Raw genomic sequence first — 23,395 nt, forward strand, 5'->3', positions numbered from 1 at the left:
GACCACGGCACGACAAACATTTCTTTGATAAGTCCTAGTCCACAAGGAAACAGGTTATCCCTCTGGCCCGGGTTTTCTTTACAGCCAAGTTGCCCTGATGTCTGGCTTCTTTATACACGCACATCTGGTTAACTTGTTACTTTTCCCCTGCTTCAACGGGCAAATTAAAATGTGCAGGAAGGCAACACGTTCCAAGTGGGTGACTTTGTGTGACCGTTTTAACCGCATTCCGCGCACGTTTGTTCGCCACCGGGCGAGCAGGGTTAAAATTGCTGTTGCAGCCTCCCTCACTGCCGGAGTGTGAGCTGCACGTAGGTTCAAGTTTATTATTACATACACAGGATGTACATGACATGACAATTAGCTTTTTTGCAGCACACTACAGTACATTACACATCACGGAGGTAATGTATCCAGGTCCCATCGGCTGGTGGTGGGGTGGAGAAAGGGAAACAAATGGCTACAGGACCATTTGCTCACCGGGGGCAAAGCCTGTGTGGCCAGTGGAATGAAGCATGAGTTTCAAGCATGCCCTAGCGTTACTCGCGGTGAATCGGCCTGAGCTGTTAAACACTGACATAAGCAGATTCACCCTCTGATGATGTAACAGTGGTAGCCAGGGATACATTTCCTGCTAGTCCTTTAATTCCAATAGTGAACCAGCTTTAGCTTCAGTTTTACCCTCGGCTTGTACTCGCTGGAAGCCGTGTACAACTATTCCCATTTGTTAATTGCACTGTTAGCGTGTCCGCGGGAAACAACGGGGCACTGGAATTCCGGGTGGCAGATCCTGGCATTGGATCAGTAGGCGGAACCAAGGCGGGACTAAGGTCCATAAAATGGCCCCAGGTGACTGGAAGCTGGTTAGTTGGTTGTCCAACAAGTAAGAGGAAATAACTGCACTTTGCGCCTCCGAAACTGTCAGACTCACAGGGGAAACATGAGCCTCAGCATGGCACAGAACTCGACAAACAACATGCAGAAATTTAACAAAGCCAGGGTAAGACGAGCAGACTTTATCTCGTTGCTTTGCCAGCGAGGCGGTTGCATGTTGTTACCGTAAACCTTTTTTGTATCAAAACGCGTTACCGAAATGCGAGTGTAACAATAGATACTGTGCTAAAGAGGAAAATTCCCATCAGCAATGACTCCTGGCTTTGGCTATGCATTATTTTCATTTACTTATCTGCTAAATTCAACTTGTTTCGATTGTTCGGACCTGCTTCAGGGCGATTTAAAGCAAATGTTCTAATGGTTAGATTGGCTTGTTTGGTCTCAGAACAGGACAGATTATTAGTGCTGTAATCCTAATGGAGATTAATGTTCAAAATAGAAACGATTAACATTTTTGGGATTATTGCCATTATAAAATTGCATGTTTTGGTGATAGTATAAAACAAGCTGAAGTGATGCATAAGATCTTGAGAACCTTTTGCAATTGCTGCTGTAAAGCCTAAAATAAAATTTGGTTTGTAGTTGGGGGAGCAAGAGTAACCCTGCGATAAATTGTAGTTTCCACACTGTGCTGAATATATTCCACATCTAAGGTAAATCCACCTCAGTCTCATTTATCGACTCCTGGTTCCTGCACTCTCTCTAAACTGTAAGATTGCTTGTCGAACAGCTGGTACTGAATGATGGAGCCAAAGAAATATACATGTGAAAAAATAAGGTCCTTTGATGCATAATTTACAAAAAAGGTAGAGTATTTGTCAAATGTTGGGAGATTGGGTGGTGTTGATTTTAAAAAGGACCCAGTTGTGCTTGCATACATGTCGCAGATACCAACAGGTGGATACAACAAGCAAATGGGAGGGCAAATAATATTGGTTTATTATTGTCACTTGTACCAAGGCACAGTGAAAAGCTTGCCTTACGTACCGATGGTACAGGTCAATTCATTACATGGTGCAGTTACATGGGGTTAGTACAGATTGCATTGATGTAGTACAGGTATAAACAATAACAGTATGGAGTAAAGTGTCACAGCTACAGAGACATTGCAGTGCAATAAGGTGCAAGGTCACAACAAGGTAGATCATGAGGTCATAGTCCATCTCATTGTATAAGGGAACTGTTCAATAGTCTTATCACAGTGGGGTAGAAGTTGTCCTTAAGTCTGGTGGTGCGTGGCTTCAGGCTCCTGTATCTTCTACCTGATGGAAGAGGAGAGAAGAGAGAATGTCCCGGGTGGGTGGGGTCTTTGATTATGCTGGCTGCCTCACCAAGACAGTGAGAGGTAAAGACAGAGTCCAAGGAGGGGAGGCTGGTGTCCATGATGCGTTGGGCTGTGTCCACAGCTCTCTGCAGTTTCTTGTGGCCCTGGGCAGAGCAGTTGCCGTACCAAGCTGTGATACATCCAGATAGGATCCTTTCTATAGTACATCAATAAAAGTTGGTGATGTCAGCTTTGTTACAAAAGTAAGGAAGTCTTAAAGCAATAATGGAGAGTCTGCATGAGGAGCAATGTGTACAGTTTTGGTGGTTTTCCCTAAGGAAAGATGTACTTGTCATAGAGAGAATATAGTGAAGATTTGCTTGACTGTTTCCGGGGATGGTCGGTTGCAGTCTGATGAAAGATTGCAAAAACTGGGACTGTATTCTTTAGTTTAGAAGAATGAGAGGAGCTTTCAGCAAAACACAAAATTCTTAAAGGACTTGTCAGGCTACATGTAATGAGGAGCTTACCCTGACTGAGGAGTCTAAGACTGGGATACAGTTTTAGGATAAGGGGTAAGCTTTATAGGAGTGACATGAGGAAAAATCCCTTTACTGAGACAGTGGTGAACTTTTGGAATTCTGTACTATGGAAGCTTGGTCATTGTATTCATTCAAAACTGAGATCAGTAGATTTCAGGGTGTTGAGGGAATCAAAGTATATGGATTTAGCACTGGAATATGGTGCCGGGATAGAACATCATACATGATCTTAATAGATGGTGGAGCAGGTTCAAAGGGTTCCTCCTAATTATTTTCATATGCATAAATTCTTGTATTTGTATGTTTATAAAAGCAAAAATGACATCCAAATAACCAAGGGAGAAACTGAAGCCATTTCCTTCAGTCCCTGCCAGAAATCGTTCTCCTAGGCATTGGTTCCATTCATCTCCTTGGGAATAAGGTGAGGCTGAAGCACACTGTAATTGTGATGGTATACCTGGCCCTGAGATGGTCTACAAAGCATGTCTCCTCATATCAATATCAGTCATCCAACTGCTTGAGCTTATTTCTGACTGAGATGCACACACCCTTGTTATTCCTAGAATTTGTCAGTTTTATAAGCTTGAAATCATCCAAAACTTGGATCATATCCAATTGCCCATTTGGCCAGAAACTGGAGTTGACCTATGTTAGGAGTACTAAATGCACATTGTGCTAATGCCAAATCAGGGGTCACCAAAAAAATTGTGAAATCAGTACCGCATACTTTAAGAAAACTTCACCCCTATTTTCAATTGCACCATCCCCTACCCCTCTTCACATACATTTTTTTCTCTGTTCTCTAGCTGTAGTGTCCATCTCTCTCTCTTGCAACTGTTTGAAGCTGAAGCAGGCTGTTTGTAATCTTGATGTCATACTTAATCACAAGATGATCTACAGAGCACATCTCTTCAACATTACCCAATTCCACTTAACTAACCTTATTTCTGACTGAGATCCTGATTCACACTGGTGTTGCTCAAAGATTTGAACATGCCCTTTCTCCCTTGGCTAGCTTCCATCAATCCACTCGTATTATACTTGAAGTTATCCAAAACTGGTGATGAGTTGGTGATGATAGGTTGGAGAACTTATTTGAAAGATGTGACAGGATAGGTTCTGGCTAACGTATAAGGAACAAATGCAGCAATGTTCCTTTTTAGCCCAATTAAAATAGTTAAGGATAGTATTTGTATCTAAAAAGGAGTCATATGAAGTTGCTTGGGAAAAAAAGTATTAAGGCTGAAGATTGGGAGCAGTTTAAAATTTGGCAAAAATAGATCATGAGAATAAACTTGCAAGAAGCAAAAAATTTGGTCATAGATTCTAAAGGTATGTTAAAAAGAAAAAAAAAGTCAGTAATGACAAACGTGGGTTGCTTTCAGTTAGAAACAAATGAATTTATAATGGAGAACAAAGAAACAGAAGAGCAATTCAACAAATTTTTTTCCGTCTTCGTAGCAGAGGACAGACAACTTTCCAGAAATGTTAGGGAACTATGAGACTAATGAAAAGGAGGAATTAGAAGAAAATAGTATTAGTGAAAAAAATAGTGCTGGAGAATTTAATGGGGCTGAAAAGTGATGATCTGCACCCCAGCATAGCTAGTATGGAAATAATGGATGCATTGGTGGTATGGCCCAACATTCCACAGACTTGGAACGATCACTGACGATTGGATGGTGACAAATGTAATCTCACTTTTTTTAAAAAAGAAAGAGGACATGAAAGAGAAAATGGGGGAACAAAATAACTGGGTAGCCTGATGCCAGTAAGAGGGAAAATGCTGGTCTATTTTAAGATGTGTTAATAGGATGCTTAGATGATATATGGAATTAGACATACTCAATGTCAATTTATGAAAGGGAAATTATATTTAAAAGATGTACTTGAATATTTGAGGATGTGGGTGGTAGAATAGCTAAGGAAAACCCAGTGGGTTTTCTGAAGGCCTTTGATGAGTGCCACGTAGAGGTTAGTGTGCAAAACTAAAACACTTAGGATTGGGAGTAATATATTTACTGGATTGATACCTGGTTAACACGGAGCAGTGAATCATTTTGGGGTGACATGTGATGCAAGGGGTAGCTCAGAGATCGGTGCTTGGGGTCCAAGTTATTCACAATATGTATTAGTAATTTTGATGATGGAACTAAATGTAATATTTCTAAGTTTGCTGAACACACAAAACTGGGTGGGATTGTACATTATGAGGAGTACAAAGACTGACCTGCAGATGAGGGAAAGGTGAGTTGGGGAGGGAGAAACAGGGTGTGTGTGGTGGGGGGGGGGGGGGCTGCGAAGATGGTGTCCTGGGTTCCATATGGAGCAGCTGATCATATACCATGCTGGGAATGGACGTGTGAGTGGGTGCAAACCACCCAAATTGCTGCATGGTTTGCACTTTTTATGACAATGAGTGAAAACTTGTTTTTGCATTCATTGCTCCTTCTGTTGAACAAGGAGTAATGCGTGCCAACAGATCACCACGTGCAGCCAATGCTGGGGAAATGGCACAGGCACTAGTGTGAATTCTGTTGGGAAGTTCTTGGTCCAAAATACAGATGAATGGGATTTTTCCCAAAAATGGACGCGAACACTTAAGACCAGGCACAAATGATTTTTTTATTTGCATTGACGCAAAAAATAAAGGCACAAATTGATAAGAATCTTAAGATCACCGATCAGCTCTGCATTCAGAGATGTACTCTGAGTTCTAGTTAAGCAATGTCTCAATTTTAAAATTTTCACCCATCCTTTGAATTGCTCCACGTCTCACTCTTTTCCAGACACAGAGACAGACACAGACCTCTATCACTATTCTGTGGCCTTTCATTCCATTCCTTTTCTTCTGTGGTATCTGCACTCCTCCAATTCTGGTCTCTTGAGCATTCCCAATTATATTGCTTCCACCCCCCACCCCCGCCCCTCCCAAACCCCAAACTGATGAACTTCCCCAAGGAGCTGATCTTGAGACATCTCAAGCTAAAAGCTCCAGCTGTTGCATGCGTGGCCTCCTGATGTCATGTGGAATGGACTGAAGGGAGTGAGTGAGCTACCAGGCTGAAGTTTGGATGTGCCTACTGGGGCTTGACTTTCAGCACACAAAGTCAAGCTCAACTTCTTCAGGTGACCTGGAATTCCCAAGCAAGTCTCTGGAACTCCAGGAATTTTCATAAATTACCAGACTCCAGGTCAAACCACAGAGAGTCTCCTGATATATTGATGGCTTTAAGGTCTGGAATTCCATACGTAAAAATTCCTAACTCCATCAATTGTAACTTGTTTCAGCTAATCATTAAAAACTTACTGCTCTCAAATCTTTGCCCATCTTCCCCATCCTTGTATGGATCAGATTTTGCTATATTAAAGACATGTTATAATGATTGCTTTTATTTTGAAATGCTGCTTTTAGCTCTATGTTAAAGTACAATAATAATCTCATGTTCTACTGCCAGGTCAAGTACTTGGGTGTCTGTACTTGCATAGAACTCCCCACATTGTGTGTAAATTTAAATGTTTTTCCAAAGGAGATTAATTAATTCAAGGTAAATTTAAGAAGGTTTGCATATCTTGCGGTTAATGCCTCTCTAGGAGTGGGATCTTGCGTGCTTCCTTCTTGGGCATGTGTTTGCCTGTTAATTTGAATTATACATTGGCTAGCACTGCAACATCAGAGTCGTATTGTGTATTTATGTTAATCCAGGCATATATTGTTCCATGCTTTCATCTCCGTACAATGATAAAATTGTTTTAAGGTGTTATGGTAGGGGCAAAATTTGCTTAAACTGGCCTTGGATCAGGATTTGTGCATAGCAGTTGCTTTAAGCAAGTGAATATGGGGGGTGTCAGAAACCCAAGTGATTTTAAAATGCTTGACCCTTATTTGATTGCAGTAGGTGAATTGCCGGTGCTATTGGTGATTTGGTTGCTTGTTCAATTTGACAGGAGAATCTGGCCTCCTTGACTCAATCTAAACACAACTTGTGTTTCAAAGGGCAAGTACTTAAGTAGGGTTGCCAAGTTTGGTTGGCCATATGCCTGAAGGCTTTCCTGCTGGTAGAACGGCCTTTTATTCCCTCTCCAGTGCTTTTGAATGAAAGTATTCAAAAAAAATTGTAGAAAGAAAAAGCTTACTTTTTTTTTGAAACCCATTTGTCTCCTAGGGGTATGCTCCAGTAACTACAGAATTAATCTTGATTCCTGGAGACTCCCAGGTAATCCTTGAGGATTGGCAACATGAGGGAAGATGCAAAAGGAAGGAATTCAATTACATTTGCTTTACAGTGGTCAAAATGGCAGAGAGAACTGCAGGTCCAAATGGATACAGGAAGAGCTGACCCTGCGCCTCTCTCCCAATTATCTATTGTTGGTGATTTTGAAGCATAAGCACTATTTACATTGTCCAGACATGTCGTGGAGGGACCAGATGGGTGTCCTACTATACCTTCGCAAGCTGTGGTCTTCCACTATAAAGTTAACTCAGCTACCAGTAAGTTAAGTATGTATTTGGGTGAGAGGTCGGGGGCAGGGAAGGGCTGTAGAAGGGATTTGGAGGGTCAGGATGGCAGTGAATCAAATTTTTTTGAAGTTTGGAGAACAAGAACAGCAGAAAATTATTTGCAAACTTGCTTGGTTGGGACTCCAGTACATCATCAGTGGTTGTAAGTGTCCATTAGCAGAAGATATCTAGCATTAGGCTCTCTTCATCACATCATTGATGTTCTGGTTAGTGTTACTGGGCCACCATAGTTATGAGCCTTTTTTTCTTAGACATAGCTCATAGTCGTACAGCATGGAAATGAGCCTTCTAGCCTATGGTATTTGTGCTCACCAACAAATACCCATGTACGCTAATCCTATTTTTCACACACACGCACAAACACACACACACTCCTGCCAACCACTTGAGGCAATTTACAGTGGCCAATTGACCAACAAACCAGCATGTCTTTGGGATGTGGGAGAAAACTGGAGCTCCTAGAGGAAATCCTGTAGTCACAGGGCGAACATGTTAAATTCTACACAGAGCACTCAGGGCTCCTGGGTCTCTGGAATTCTGAGGAAGCAGCATATATTGTGCACCACGGTGCTCCCTCAGTTACTATTCTTTTAATGCCAGTTGATGAAAGAACTCAACAACATAAAAATAGTAGAGGTAGGCCCTTCAGCCCCTTGCATCTGCTCTGTTGTACAATAAGGTCATGGCAGATTTGCTACCTTGGCACCACTTTCCTGGACTTTGTGAATTGTGTTTGAAGATATCTGGATGCCTCTGAACACAGCACCTTTCAATTTCTTGCCATTAAGAAATACCCTGTCTATATATTTTTTTACCAAAGTGGATGATCTCTCAGTTTTTTCCCCATCTGCCACGTCTTTGTCTTTCTCTATCCTCTTGAAGCCTCTGCATCCTTCTCACAAGGCACAATATTGTATCATCAACAACCCTAGGATATATTACACTTGTCCCCTCATCTAAATCATTGACATAGATTGAACGGCTGAGGTTTGAGCACCTATCCAAGCAGCAGCCCATTAGTCACAGCTTCACAACCCAAAAATGACCCATTACTCTCTATTTTCTGTCAATTGACTAATCCCAGATCTGTGCCAGCAAATTATTCCTAATTCCACGTGGTCTAATTTTGTTCAGTAACCTCTCTTGTGGCACCTTTTCTTTAGTTTTGGAAGTCCAAGTACACCATATCCATTGATTTCTCTTTGAATATCCTGCATGTTACAAGATCAAAATATTTTGCAGATCAGCTAAACTTGCATCAGTCTTGAATCCATTTGACCTTTCCTAATTCTATTATAATTTTCTGAATGCTACACTTCCACTTCATTAATAATAGATTTCAGCATTTCCTTACTACTGATGTCAGGTTAACTTCTGTTGTTTCCTCCTTTCTCCTCGCCCCCCCCCCCCCCCACTTTTTAAATAATGGGCTTATAGCTGCTACCTTCTGCTTTGTGGGAACTGTTTGAGAATTGTATGAAATTTGATGGAAGACAGCCAGTGCATGCACTGTCTTCATAGCTATCCGTTTCAAAATCTGTGGATTCTGATCATTAGGTCCTGGGTCTTTTATTCGCATTCAGTTCCATTGATTACTCCAATACTAGTTTTTTTTTTGCTTGTGAATTTCCTTCAACTCCTCATTCCCACTGGACACACTGTTCTCCCCTGTTTCCAGGAAGTTTTATAAGTCTTCTGTGAAGTTGGCCACTAAATCTACTTCTATTTCCTTATTCTTCATTATAATTTGTCTCAGTCTGTAAGGGACCGAAATTAATGCCTGCTAATTTTTTTTACTTGCATAGTATTTTACAGTTTGTTTTCATTTTTTTTTAACTAGATTCCAAGTTAATCTCCAGCCTCGTGAAGATTCCTTTAATCCTGGCATATAACTCTCAGGACACACATCTGTGCCTGTAGAGAACAGTACAGAAGTAATTTCCTCTATCACTATTACATGACTTTTCACTCCCCCCACCTTGAACGGTCCCCTTGTGCTATGGTGAGGTGGTCAGTTTGCTGATCCTTTCAGCAGTGCCTGCTCTTGGCCACACAGGCTGCAGGAGTTGCATTCCTGTTGGACAACTGCAAGGGCTCAGGCTGTCCAATTTTACCTTCTCTATCTCTGTATCTGCCTCACTTGTTGCACCTTTCTGTCCCTCTTGACTGACCATTTCTGCAGTACTTTGTTGCCAATTAAAGGCAGCACATGATAAAATACACTAGAAAATGACTTTGTCTATTATACTTTGTTTGCGATTAGTTCCAACAACTCAAAGATTCACTATGTAATTCCAAACAATTACTTAACTCTTGAGTTTACCTTCACAACCCTCTTAGTTGCACAACACTTTAGTTTACTTTGAAAGCTTCCAAAACCCACTACTTGTATTCAGATATTACCCACTCTTGATGAACCTGGCTGGAGTTCACTCTTGGCAAGTTCTTCTCTGAGTCCCTGACTCAGGTTCTTCTTCAGTGGTTGATCTCCAGAGTGACTGCTGTTGGTTATCTCACAAGGCACCTTGTTATACATTTCTTTGCATATTTTACAAACGTTGCTTCATTCTTTAATGCCAATTATACAGCTATAAGTTCAGTCCTTGTCCATATAAGAAGGCATTAAAGAAACGCATACAAGTTCCTGCTGGCACTATTCCACACTTATCCCAACCACAAGTTCTTTCATTATCAGAGAAGCTGTTTGTGCTTTTGCAGTTTATCAGACTGATCCTTTCGCAAGATGTCAGTTCTCAAAACTTCCCCATCTGCTTTTTCTGTTCTGCAGATGGTTCACAGTGGAATAGCTCACGATGAGAAGCTATTTCAGCTGTGTTTTCACAATCCCACTGACCGGAGTGTTGTTCATGTGACCTTCCTTCACTCTGTTCTTGGTTCACAACCTCTCCTTCTAGCCAGCAGAGTGTCCTCCTAGAGTCTGAGATGCTTGACATCTGTCTGGCTGCTATAACTTAATCTAGGGGATATAATTGCCACCTGCATCAAAGTGTCCAGGTAACTTTACCATTCCATGGCAGTTTTGGTCTTGGACTCTAGTCATTAGCTCTGCGTTGAAATTCCTCGAGCTGCAGACATTTACTGCAGTTGTAGTGGCCTTGGATCACACTGGTTTTCCACAGCTCCCATGTATCTACACATCATTTGCCCTGCTGTGTTTGCCTTGATTTAACTAATACACAAAAAAAATCTAATGTACTCAGCAAACAATAAGGTGGATGGGATGTTGGCCTTTTATACAAAGAATCTGGAGTTCAAAAGGCAAGGTGTGTTGTAATTGGACAAGTAACACCATTTCCTTGGTACTTTGTGTAATCTTGATACCTCTACTTGAGGTGATACAGATGTAGATTCACTAGAGTGGATTCTGGAATGAGAGGTTTATATTAATGAGAAGAGATTGATTAAAATTAATCTGCAGTGAAGTGTAGAAGAATGAGAAGTGATTTCATTAGACCACATACATGTTTCTGAGACCACTTTATGGGATTAGTTCACTGAAAAGCTTTTCATTCCAGCTGGATTGTTTCAGGACTGGTGGAGCCCTTAGGGCTGACAAAAGGAGAAATTTCTTCATTCTAAATCTTTGACATAATTGTAGAGGACAGTAGATGCTCAGTTACTGCAAGTTTATTCAAAGTAGAATTTGACACATCTTTGGTCTCTCGAGGAAACTAAAGAATATTGGGATTGGGCAGGAAAGTGAATGGGATAAAGGAGTTACCAAGTTCCATATTTATTAGAATTGTATAGGAATTGTATAACTAACATGACATTTTCATGTCTTTTTATTACAGATAGAAATTCACCTTCATCTCGATGGGGCTATAAAACCTGAAACAATTTTGTACTTTAGCAAGTAAGTTGATGTGTGGTCTATTGTTGAAATGTCAAATCAGACATGTTGTCATTTGCATTGAAAAAGGTCCAAGCATGCTGGATCCATGCTTATACCATACACTTCAGACACAAATAAGAAGTGTTAACTATTTTCATGTTCTGGAAAGAAGAAAACAGTCTGCGAATCAGTGAATTATTTATTGTGGAATAATTTTTGAGTGTCTTAATGGCATTTTAAGAGTATTTCAAAGCTTTTGAACTAAGGCATAGTTAATATCCTTCCTAAGGTACATTGTTTGTATCTTTGTAATAATTATGGATGAGGATGTGGTAATTAGTAAGTGTCATGATTCTAACAAAAGTGAAATGTGCCCATTAGAAAATTTTAGCTAAATGCTAAAATTAAGCTTTATCTGTATTTTTGGAATAAACAGTGGGCTGATTCACAGGTCATTTTTCAGATGAGAACTTGGTTGTTTGACAGATCATTCAGAATTTCTGGTTATAGACTTGGATTTCAAGGCAATTCGTTTCATACTTTTAAGTGCAAATATCCTTGGTATTTATGACCTAGGTCCTTTTGGCCTTTTGAAGTCTCTTTTCATTTGGTGTATGACTGGTCTCTGTCAAGGATTTCCAGCTCTGGTATGACGTACTCCTGAAGATTTGCTGTTCCGTTCCAACCTTCCCATCACCCGTCATCCATCGGGTCTGTTCTTTACCTGCACTACCTTCCCCCACCAACTGGAAAGTGAATAGACCCAAGTGGATGATCCTTCACTGTATTCATGATTTTGTTATTCATTCCAATTATTTTTAGATGCACAACAATTATCATAGTTACCAAGTTCCAATTCTCTTTGTGTTCCATGTTGCATGACTAATAAATGTGAGTTTGACAGAAATGTAATTTAAAGTAAAAGTCTTAATAATTTTTCTGGTGGCTTGCTCACAGCATTGACTTGCAATTTACTTTAATTCCTAGAAGGCTGTCAAACCTCAAATACAAAATCCCATTTACCTGCCTTTATTCCAGATCCTTAAATCTCCCTATCACAAAAAAGGTCAATTTTGGCCAAGAAAGTTTCATTCAACCCAACACTCATAGACGTTGAGGAAGAAATCCAGATTTTTTCCATATCCCCAATTTTGTTAAATGACTAAAGAGATGGCCTGCCAGCAATATCCATTGCTTATGGTAAAATACAAAAAAAATGACCCCAGGTCTGATTTTAAGATCATGCCCTTTTTTCTGAATCCCTATACAAGACTAAAGAGTTTTTTGATATCTACCATTACCATTTTAAGCATTTTGACCATCCACAGTCTCCTTAGCACAAGGGAATACAAACCAAGTTTATGTAACCCGTGTTCATTATTCAACCCTTCATGTCATTGCACGATTCTGAATTTTCTCAGTATCCCTTCACAAATCATCATTTCATTTCCTGAAACTTGGCCAAGGTTATGTGCAACTGAATCCCTTCTGTATTCCAGACCCCATGTAATAAAATGTAACATTTCATTAGCCTTTAGATTTTTAAAAACAAAAGTGCACTTAGGAATTTGTCTATCTGGGCACTTAATTCCCTTCCAGAATGCAAAATACTGCAGGTGGTAGGATAAAAACAGAAAATATTGGAAACATGCAAAAAATAAGGTAGCAGCAGATCTGATGGAAGATTATTGACCTGAAGCAGTCACTGATTTCCACTGATGCTGCCCGATCTGGTCAGTTTTTCAACAATTTTCTGTTTTTATTTTTAATTCCCTTTGTCTATGCACAACACCTGGTTACTAAATATTAAGAAAATGTCCAGAGGAAGTGGCTTTGCATATCTGTCTGTTGTCAGTTTTAAGACTCCCTGAGACTGTTTGTTTGTTTCTTTGTAACCACCTTCTCTCAACTGCTCATCAAAATTAGAATCAGGTTTATTATCACTGACATTTGTTGTGAAATCTGTTTTGTGACAGCAGCACAGTGCAAGATATAAAAATTACTATGAGTTAGAAAAATAAATAGTGCAAGAGAGGAATAATGAGGTAGTGTTCATGCATTTATGGACCGTTCGGAAGGGAGCAGTACAGTTTACAATTTTTGGTATGCAGCACCCTAGTCATCCAATTAAATAATGTGAGTGATGAAAAACTCTGGAGTAATTACAGACTGTTCGGAAACAGTGTTTGTAATGTTCTGCCAATTTGAATATAATCTTTTTATCTCCACCTCAATTAATGACCCATTTAACAAGGGTATTTCCAGTTCTGTTTCCTCCTCTTTTTCCAATAATATCTTGTGCAAAGCCTTATCAAATACCTTCTGGAAGTCCAGCAGGCAAGTTCCAAAGGCACTCATCTTTCCTTGTTTCTTTTGATGTTCTTGAATGGAAACAATCAACTCATGGAAATTTGTCCATCAAATCAATTATTTTCTCCATCTTTTTACTAAGTCGATTAATTTATGTCATTACTTATATGCCATTACTAATGCCTTCTGTAGTTTCCTTGGACTTCAGTACCATTCCTACTGTTTAGGACAGTCACTCACCAATAACCATAAAGTCATCTGATTGGATAAGTGGACAGATGGGAAAGAAACCATTAAAACTACTGAAATAACTCTAGTCCTGTCCTCTTTTGGAAAAATATTGGAAAGATATTTTTAACATTATTTCAAATGTATTGAAGATTGATTTACAACCTCATCCTATCACTGCAATTTTTGGTTTACCAAGGATAGAATCTGGCCATCTATCTGCTTCCGCTAACCGTATAATTGCCTTTGTTACATTAATGGCCAAACGATCCATTTTGCTTAAGTGGAAGGATCCAATACCCCCTACTACTTTTCAATGGTTCTCTCAAACTATATCATGTTTAAACTTGGAAAAATTTAGGAGTGGTACTGTTGATTCTTCACTTAAATTTGAGGGAGTTTGGAGTCCATTTATTCAATATTTTCACATGACATAGATCCCCTTTATAATAACCTTTCAACTTAGAGGAATGGAGTTGATGACATAATATTGCGCTCGTTCTATTGAGAAATTTTAGTCCAGTTTTTTTCCTGTTTTAAATTTTTTTTTTCTTTAGCTTAGTTTGGTTTGATATATTGTTTATAATTTTTCTTATTGTTTTGGGGATTTTTTTTCTTTTATATTTTATAATAAATCTTTTTCTTTTATAATATATTCATTCACTAACAGATCGTTGGATCTACAGATTTTTTATACTTTATTGTTCTTTATGATTATCCATGTCATGATTGTTCTCCTGATCTATTTGTATTACATGTATAAACATTGATATATTAATCTGTATTAATTTGAAAACTAATAAAAAGATTGAAAAAGAAAGAAATAACTTTAGATCAGTGTCACAAAGTTCAAGTTGTGTTTTTAGAGATTTTTGTCAACAGCTCATCTCGTCACAGTACTGAATGCCCTTTTTGTGGATAGGAAGATGAGTCAGGGATAACAAACATGAATCTTTGCCAGTTGTCAAAGCTGTCAGAGTTCTGGGGTGGGGCATCTCCAGTATGTTGTTTGATGTCCTTTAAACTGGCTGCATCAGCAAAAGGGCCCCTTCCTTTCCAGGCTAGGTAAGTTTGGACTTTGGGTGACCATGGGTGCTAATTATGGGTAGTGATCTCATGCCAAAAGGATGTAGTTCAATCTGTAAACAATTTTAAAAAAATGGAAACTATAGGGCAAATTTGGCAAGGGCATAAATTGGTTACATTAGTTATTTAAAAAGTTATCATATTCAGCTTTGTCTTGCAATTGGTTGAATCTGATGTTGCATTGGGTGGAGAGAGGATCTCTAAGCCAAGCAGTTCTATTTTCATCAGGGAACTTCTGCAATGGCCAAAATGCCTTGGGTAAATTGACGACACTGCTCTTGCCATATGGCCTCCATGTATTTGTGGTCATGTGCACTAGCAACCAATTAAATTTGCAGAATAGCACTGTGCCTGGAGAAAGTACCCAATCCTGTTTAGTGATTGGGTTTCAGATAAAATTGATCCTGGCAATGCTACAAAAAAGAATTTCTAGCCCATTGTTCATTCTCCACTTTTCAAGAGCCACTTGCTTCAATGAAAATCTATTTCATAATGTTCTTCTGGTGATATTAAATATTGTTTACTAACTTCAAATTATTTTTTTGCACTTGGCACAGAAAAGTATTGGTGAATAACATTCCTATTTTAAAATTTGTCTTTATAATCATTTTGATCTACAGCAGTAAAAATAGTTAAGCTCCCATGGTAGTCCCTTCCTCCTGAAATATTTACAAACTATCTATTCAGTTGAATTGAAATCATCCAAGAAATGCTTTTATTCGAAGGTGCGTTAATTTTGAATTAATAGAAGTAGACTGAATATAACATTGAGGGAAGTTATGTAAAGAATATTTAATAACTGAAAAAGCATAGTTGTGCATGTATACAGTTTAAAAATAGGATACTCGCGCTGAATGTTACTGCACATATGGTTAGAAATAATTCCCTAGATGTGTTGATTATTTTGCAGTGTCTATAATTGCAGATCTGACCTGTGGTGGTCTTCCATGACATCAGGTTTTGTTGCAGGTTTTGGATAGATACTTATCCAATAAGCTATCTTTTTGCACTTAAGATGAATCATTCTCTGGCCACACCAAAGTGCTTCAATTAAGTGTACATGATTCAACACATTTGATGCACTTGCATTATATCGGCAAGAGATATCCCATGGATTGATCATTGGATTGGGGAGCTAGATTGACTTTCACATTCGGTGCAAATCAGTAGGGTGGAGCAGTGAGACACCTGTCCAAAGATCCCAGTAAAGGCATAAATCATTTTTATGATTGGGTGTGATTTGAATATTCACACTCTGCTGCTCATGAGTTTTATGCATCGATGAACAGCTCGCAATTCATATGCTGGGGTTGGGGAATGGTGGGTTGCAGGAAATCAGATGGCTTCTTTACATCAGATTCAAAATGGTGCAGCGGGGAGGAGGAACAACAGTCATTGAAATGGCTGGCCACACATGGACGACTTTTGATTTGTATGCAAGGGCCTGATGCGTTTTCCACCTACAACAAACTTGATAATTCCGTTGTAGCATTTGACACTTTTAACTCCATTGTTGTCTTGCTTTTGATCTGGCCTCATTTGGTTCACCTTTGCCTATCAAGCCATGATCAGAATGTTTCCAGAGTAGATTCCCATCCTAGTAATGCCTCTGGAAATGCCAATGGATCTACGGCTCTCTCCTTTTCACATTACTACTTCAGCCTCAGCCATTCTTATCTTTATTTATGCCTTGACTATTTCAATTGTTCTCCTGTCCTGTTTTGTCCAATCCTGCATCAACTCAGCATTCTGGATGCTGAACGTGTCTTTACTGAACCATGTTGACTCGTGTTTCTCCTGGGTCTCCCAATTCTTCTTGTTTCTTAATTTCTTCATCCTGTGTGTCCCCATAGTCAACCATTGTCTCCACAACTACTTCTAGTCTGTGTACAGTTCCTCCTCCCCACCCCCCCCCCCCCCCCAGTCACTCCCCATCCCCTCACCACTCTTCCAACAGTTTTCTCAATCTTCTGCATTTTGGCATTGGAGTAAGACTATTTGCCAGAAAAGGGGCTGTACGACTGAAATTCCCACACCGGTTTCAAGATGTTACTGCCTTATTAGTGAAAGATTCATTTGCAAAATGCTGTAGTTGTCCCAAATTCTCTGCATGACATGTTTTACATTATATAACTTCAATAATGATTATGTATAATGAATATTATGGAATTCACTATAACCATTTGGTGTAATTGTCTATATCCTCTCTATAGAAAACGAGGAATTAAAATGCCAGCAGACACAGTGGAAGAACTTTTGTGCTACATTGGATATGATGAACCCCTCGATCTCACTCAGTTCCTTGAAAGATTTAGCTATTACATGCCAGCTATTGCGTAAGTGAAGCTACTACTTTATTATTTTGGTGTATTTATTGAAACCATGATTTGGTTTTACTTTTGACTTTCAAACCTTTTTAAGGCAAGTGATCAACTTGGTCTGAATTATATATTGTGTTCTCTAAAGAATATGGTTATATAAGTTTGGACTTGCAAGGTGACATCAAGGAACTGTTAAGAGGCAATAAGGAAAATAAAGCTCCAGTTTCAACCCCTGTCCAGCGTTCTGATGAGGCTGGTAAATATTAATTCCCCCTCCCCCCTCTGTTTGACCCATAACTCTCTTGTCTGACGGATGGGAGTAGGGAATCGCTGTTAGGTGGATGTTGCAGGGATCCTAAAGGAACTGTGCTCAACACCAGATTTAACTGTGTGGTTAGGATGACGTCAAAGTTGGTGGAGGAAGATGAAGACCAGGGTACAAGAACCACACTATTTGCCTGTGAGGTCGCATAGGAGCACTTCCACTTCTCCAGCTCCCTGCTCCTGGTTCTTCTGGCTATAGGAGGAAGGTGCCCTTGAGGAGATCTTGGGTTTAAATTACAGTGGAATAACACTGGAACCTCGAATGTAAAATTAGAAGAATCTATTCATTGCCTTCCAGCAGGTTACAAACCCAGTACAAGGGAAAGCATTGGTCAATCACTTCAGCCGCTTTAGTTGTACACCTAGACAGCCAAGGTTATAATTGGCCTTCAAATCTGAAAGGAGAGTGAAGGAAGATACTGGATGATCAAATTAAATAGGCTTCTGCAAACAGGGAGAGATGCGGTGATGTGGAGGGGTCAGGAAAGTGAGACCTGCACCACTGTTGTACGGTGAATACAGGCTCAGTTGATAAGAGAGCAAAAAGGGAGGAACGAAATAAGCTGGATGGAGTAGAAATGGCATGTTGAGATGGAGAAGGATGTGAGGCAAAGCTGTGGAGGGACTTGCAAGCAGAAGTTATGAAATGTCTATTGAGAAAATGGGCTTTTCTTGTGGTGAGGTGAAAGATTAACCAGGACAGAATGTGGGTAATTAGTCTGACCAAAACTGGGTTAATTTTGGGCAATGAAAAGAGAAATGAAGCCTGCTGGTGACCAACTCAGTTGCATTGGAAGCTCTAGGTATTTAGGCAGCTAATATAGCAAAGTTGAAGTAAACACCCTTGACATCTATGAAATTTGAAACTTGCTCAAGGTCAAGCAACATATCCTGCTCATTCGGTAACTTAGAGTGATACAGCACAAAAACAGGCCCTTCAGTCCACCATGTTCATGCCAACCATCAAATACCTATCTGTAGTAATCCTATTTACCAGCACTTGGTGCTAGCCGTCTATGCATTGCCAGTTCAAATGCTCATCCATGTGCTTCATAAATGCTGTAAGAGCATCTGCCTCCACCACCCAGTGATTCCAATCATACTCTGAGTGGAAAAAGTTCTTCCACAGATCTCTTCTAAACCTCTTGCCCCTGACCCTAAACCTGTGCCCTCTACTTTTAGAGACCTCTGCTATGGGGAAAAGTTTTCTACTATATATGCCCCTCATCATTTTGCATACCTCTGTTCCTAGTTTCTAAGGGAAACCAAACCAACTTAACTAGTCTCTCATAACCACTTCCCAGGCAACATCCTGGTGAATCTCCTCTGCACCCCTCTCCAGTGCAATCATGCTTTTCTAGAGAGTGTGGCAACCAGAAATCTACACAGTACTCCAGCTATATCCTGTCCTATGTAATGGCTAATGAAGGCAAGTATCCTGTAAGCTTTCTTCACCACCTTGTCTACCTGTGCTACATCCTTCAGGGATCCTTGGACTTGAATGCCAAGGTCCTTCAGTTCCTCAATACTTCCGAAGGCCTTACCATTTATTGTGTATGTCCTATCCTTGTTAGTCCTCCTAAAGTGCATCATCTTGCACTTTTTAGGATTAAATTTAATTTGCCATTGCTTTGTGCATCTAATGAACTCGCCAAAATCATTCTGTAGCCTACAACTGTCATCTTCACTATCAATATCATTGTTTTTTTTCATGTCATCTGCAAACTTGCTAGTCATACCTCCTGCATTCATACCCAAATCATGAATGTGTATAAGTAAGGGTCTCAGCACCAATCCTTGTGGTACACCACTGGTCTCAGGTTTCACAGAAACATCCGTGTACCATCACCCTCTGCCTCTTATTACCAAGCTAATTTTGGATCCAATTTTGGAACTAATGTCCTCTGACCTTTTTGGACCAGTCTCCCAGGTGTTATCTTTTCATAGGTCTTACTGAAGTCTACGTAGACTGCATCAACCATACTGTTCTCATCAATACATTTTGTAACCTCAGAAGAATTCAATCAAATTGATCAGGTGGGATCTCCCCTATCAACCTGTACTGACTATCTTTGATTAATCCTTGCCTTTTCAAATACAGATTAATCCTGTCTGTCAGAATGTTTTCTGGTAATTTCCCCACTGCTGATGATGGACTCTCAGGCCTGTAATTACCTAGCTTATTCTGTTGCCCTTCTTGAATAAGGGTACCACATTTGTTGCCCTTCTGTCAGTTGGCACCTCTTCTGTGGCAAGCAAAGATTTAAAATATCTTAGAACCCCAGAAATCTCCTCCCTTGCCCACCACCCCTCACTCCTTGCAGCAGCCTGTGATGCGTCTCATCAGGCCCTGGGGATTTATCCACCTTTAAGTATTGTTACGGACTCAGTGAAAGTCCCTTTAAGATAGAGAGTGTGTGTGTATGTGTGTGTGGGGCGTGCTTACGTCAATAGAAGATAAAGGACGTAATGACGTTGTTGAAGAAGTCAGAAGAAGAAGAAAGAGAGAGAGAGAAGGGAGAGAGACACCAGCCTGCTTGTTTTCTCTATCGATGGATGAGAAACAATAACTGTGTTTGCCACTGAAATCCATGTATGGAAGTTGGAAGTAATCCGGTGGAGTTCACTTTGTTGCTGACCTGTAGAAGGAAACAGGTATTTGTGTGTGGACGACCACGGTTCGGATGCTTTTCGGGGTGAGGAAGTCACTACCGAGTAAACACTGGAGTGTCGTTTGGGTTCCATCGTGGAACATTTGGATTTCGTATGTACTCTCTCTAAGTTTTTCTACATCTACATCTTATCTTCAGACAACGGTGGTTGTTGAAGAAGCCCTTGCTCATGTTTCACCTTATGGCTTGCGGAACTGAACTTTAAGAACCATTCAGGAACTGGGAGTTTTGGACTTTGTCACACACACACACACACACACGAAGAGTTTAGTTTTGGGGTTAACATTCGAGGTTTAACATTTTTGAATTCTAACATACTAACATTTTTACTTTTATTTTACGTATTATCATAAGTAGTGATTAATAAAATAGTTTTTAACACTGAATCATGCTCAGTGTGTTTCTTTTGTTGCTGGTTTGTGACAGTATGGTAAGACATTGAATACCTTCTCCCTTTCAATGTTGACATGTTCTAGAATTTTACCATTTTCCCATTTTCCCCTTGAATTCTTCAATGACAATGTCCTTCTCCTTATCAAAGAAGCTTCTGGGAAGGCAGATGAAGTTGTGGCTCAAGGTATAATTGTCCAGTCAAGTTGAATAAAATTGTTTAATCTTGCACGTTTAAACTGGAGGATGTATCAGCTCATTCATGACTTGACATCAGACAGCAAAGCACAAGTCATTGAACAGAAGGTGGAAGCAGCGTTTACCTGAAAAGCAGAAGGAATCTGGCAGTGAAATTTTGAAGCATAAAAAAAAAGTTGAATAATGGTATTGGTAAGTGTGCTGATGATGTCATGGGCAACAATTAATCTGCAAGAAATACGACATTAATAGTTCTGCCATGAAAAGTGATCACAGATAGACAGGGAAAAGATTCAAGGGTGTTCTCAAAGCTTCCTCGCATCAGGAGCACACAGCCCTGTGTGAGCAGCAGGAGAAGTGGACCATCTCACGATCTACTCATCTTTCCACACCATCTGAAGTTCAAACATTGGCCTCTTTAAGCACTTCAGAACCCACAAAACTGGAGTGGAAGAAAGTCATCCTTGATCCCAAGGGTTTACCTGGGAAGAAGAGGAATGGGCAACAATTAAATTTTCAGGAAGGACAACATTAATAACAGATAAAATGTGTACAATGCCTGACTTGTTGGGAAGAGGGCTGGAGACTGTGCTAGGTGCTTTGAAGTAACAAGAGTGACAGTAGAGCAAACCTTGTTTTAGCAAGGAGAAGGAAAAATTTAACATAATTTAAACTTTGCTATCACATACAAAGAGAATTGATGCCTTAGGTTATTAACCTTTTGTAGCATATTATTGTATTACCAATTTCTCAGTAATTTGTTGCTGATAAATGCTTGTTATTGGGATTTCTATAGATTCACAATGTCACATTACTTGAAGCAGTTTTACTACTTTATCTTGTCCCCTACATCATGCTAACTTTATGCATTCACCAGCACCAGCAAAATAGTTCAGTAGTGAAGGCAGAATGCTAAACTGATAATGCAGTGCTGAACTTGTGATTTTTAAAATGACAGACTTTGAGCTATTGATTTCTGAATTGCTCCATTTGGTTTACTATCTTTGAACCATCTGTTAAGTGCAATTTATGGTTGAAATCCATATCCAGGTGGACCTGTAGATATCACAGTATCTGGACTCTCGTGATTCTACAGAAGCACCCTGTTTTTTCCCCATTTCTAATCAAACATCATTGAGTACACAAAGTTCAATCAGATCCCATTTAGTGAGTAAACATGCATTTCAAGGTAAATATACTTTTACATACATCTGCTCCATTACAGATGCATTAATTCTTTGATGCATGGCTCACTCAACCAATTCACGCTGATGCACTGGGATCGCAGTTTTAGCTTGTGATCTCGGCATAATGGTGCAGGCACGTTTTCATTAGCTCTTTCTTACCTCTATTATAGTAGGCTCTCAGGAGAGGCAACAACAACTAGTGTTCCAAACTCAACATCAAGGGCATCAGAAGCAGTGGAGGAGGGAGGGCAGAATGAAGAGAAAGTGAAGGCAGAAGGGCATATTGTGTCATTGTGCCTGCTATCCCTCAGCATCAGTTCAGATATTGGCCCTACAAAGGGCAATGACTCTAGGGGTGTGCCTTTTTTTTTGTGACTGATCTGCAATCGGGCAGGAGGTGAGGCAAGTCCAGTATACTCCTCCTCCAGAAGGAGAGTCCTTGCATTAGCATTGTCCCAGAGGGCTTGGGTGAAGTCTGATAAGGAAGAATCCATGGGAAAGTTAGTGTAGATCGACGGTGAAATGTTTGATGTGTGGTCAAGAATGTCAAATAGATTGCACGCAATGGCAAAGAGCATGGAGAAGTTGATCTATAACCTCGTGCAGCAGATCATGTAGGGCCAAGAGGACATCATTCATTCTCTAGGGTTGATAGGCACATCTGTGCCAGCTGTTGATAGTTTTAAGAGGCTGATGGATCACATTTCTGTTTCCAGGCAGGCAAAATTGGTGGCCACTGAGTCTCTGTTCCTCTGTGTAGTCTCAGGTTTTAACTTGGGTTACAGCAGATCCAGTGCCAGGTTGTCTGGCCAGTTCCACAAGTTTGAATGGCTTTGCAAAGTGTGAAAGTGCTGTTCTCCCTCGAGTTCAGCATTTTGCTTCCAAGCAACATTTTGCAAGCAATGCCCTTGCTTTTTGCCTCTCAGCCAGCTGTGCCTGAGTGCAGACACTTGTGGTGGCATGCTCCAGCTGGAAGCTTGCCCTTCCAGGACAAGAGCTTGTTGTAACTGCTCACCACAAGTGAAAGGGAGTTCCCTTCTAGTAGCTAGAAGGTAAGTATAAAAAGAAAGCAACTGACCCTGCCTTATTGGCCCAGATCATACTGGAATTGACCCAGTGTTGTCACCCTCTCCCACTCATCTTGCCCAGAAGTGCAGAGCTGATTTTGCTAGCTCTTTTTCCTTGAGTCAAGTGGTGTGGTCTTGTTGGCAGCTTGGCCTCTGTAGCCCCATCCTGTCGCACTCTGATAGCTCTTAACAGAAGGCAATGCTTAGGTGGAGCTTTTTCTTCTATCAAAACCTGCTAGTGAGCTTAATGTTTTTTTAATATCAGGCAGCCAGAGACATTTATTAAAAAAAATTGTTTATATTGAATAAAATATTTTAATTACAAACATTGCTAATAAAAACACATTAAAACTTCCAGGAATAATTTAAATAAAAGATTACACACCTCCATGTTCAAAGTCAAAGTGGAGTTTATTGTCATGTGCACAGGTGGAATGAAAAACTTACTTGCAGCAGCATCACAGGCAAATAGCATCATAAAAGCAGCATTCACAAGAAAAAGATAAATCAACCATAAATTATACACAATTTTTA

At 40.0% G+C, this 23,395-nt stretch overlaps 1 protein-coding gene across 1 annotated transcript in view; it reads left to right on the plus strand.

Moving 5' to 3' along the window:
* The first annotated feature begins 823 nt into the window (after positions 1-823).
* The window catches only part of ada (adenosine deaminase), a 50,447-nt gene continuing 27,875 nt past the window's right edge, over positions 824-23,395 (plus strand). Inside the window, exons 1-3 of the mRNA XM_052031096.1 lie at positions 824-1,000; positions 11,038-11,099; positions 16,916-17,038. Of these exons, the coding sequence (XP_051887056.1) occupies positions 941-1,000; positions 11,038-11,099; positions 16,916-17,038 (245 nt within the window). The 5' untranslated portion in view covers positions 824-940. The remainder of the gene's footprint in view (positions 1,001-11,037; positions 11,100-16,915; positions 17,039-23,395) is intronic.

Source organism: Pristis pectinata, chromosome 16 (assembly GCF_009764475.1).
Source record: "Pristis pectinata isolate sPriPec2 chromosome 16, sPriPec2.1.pri, whole genome shotgun sequence".
Taxonomy (NCBI): Eukaryota; Metazoa; Chordata; class Chondrichthyes; order Rhinopristiformes; family Pristidae; genus Pristis; species Pristis pectinata.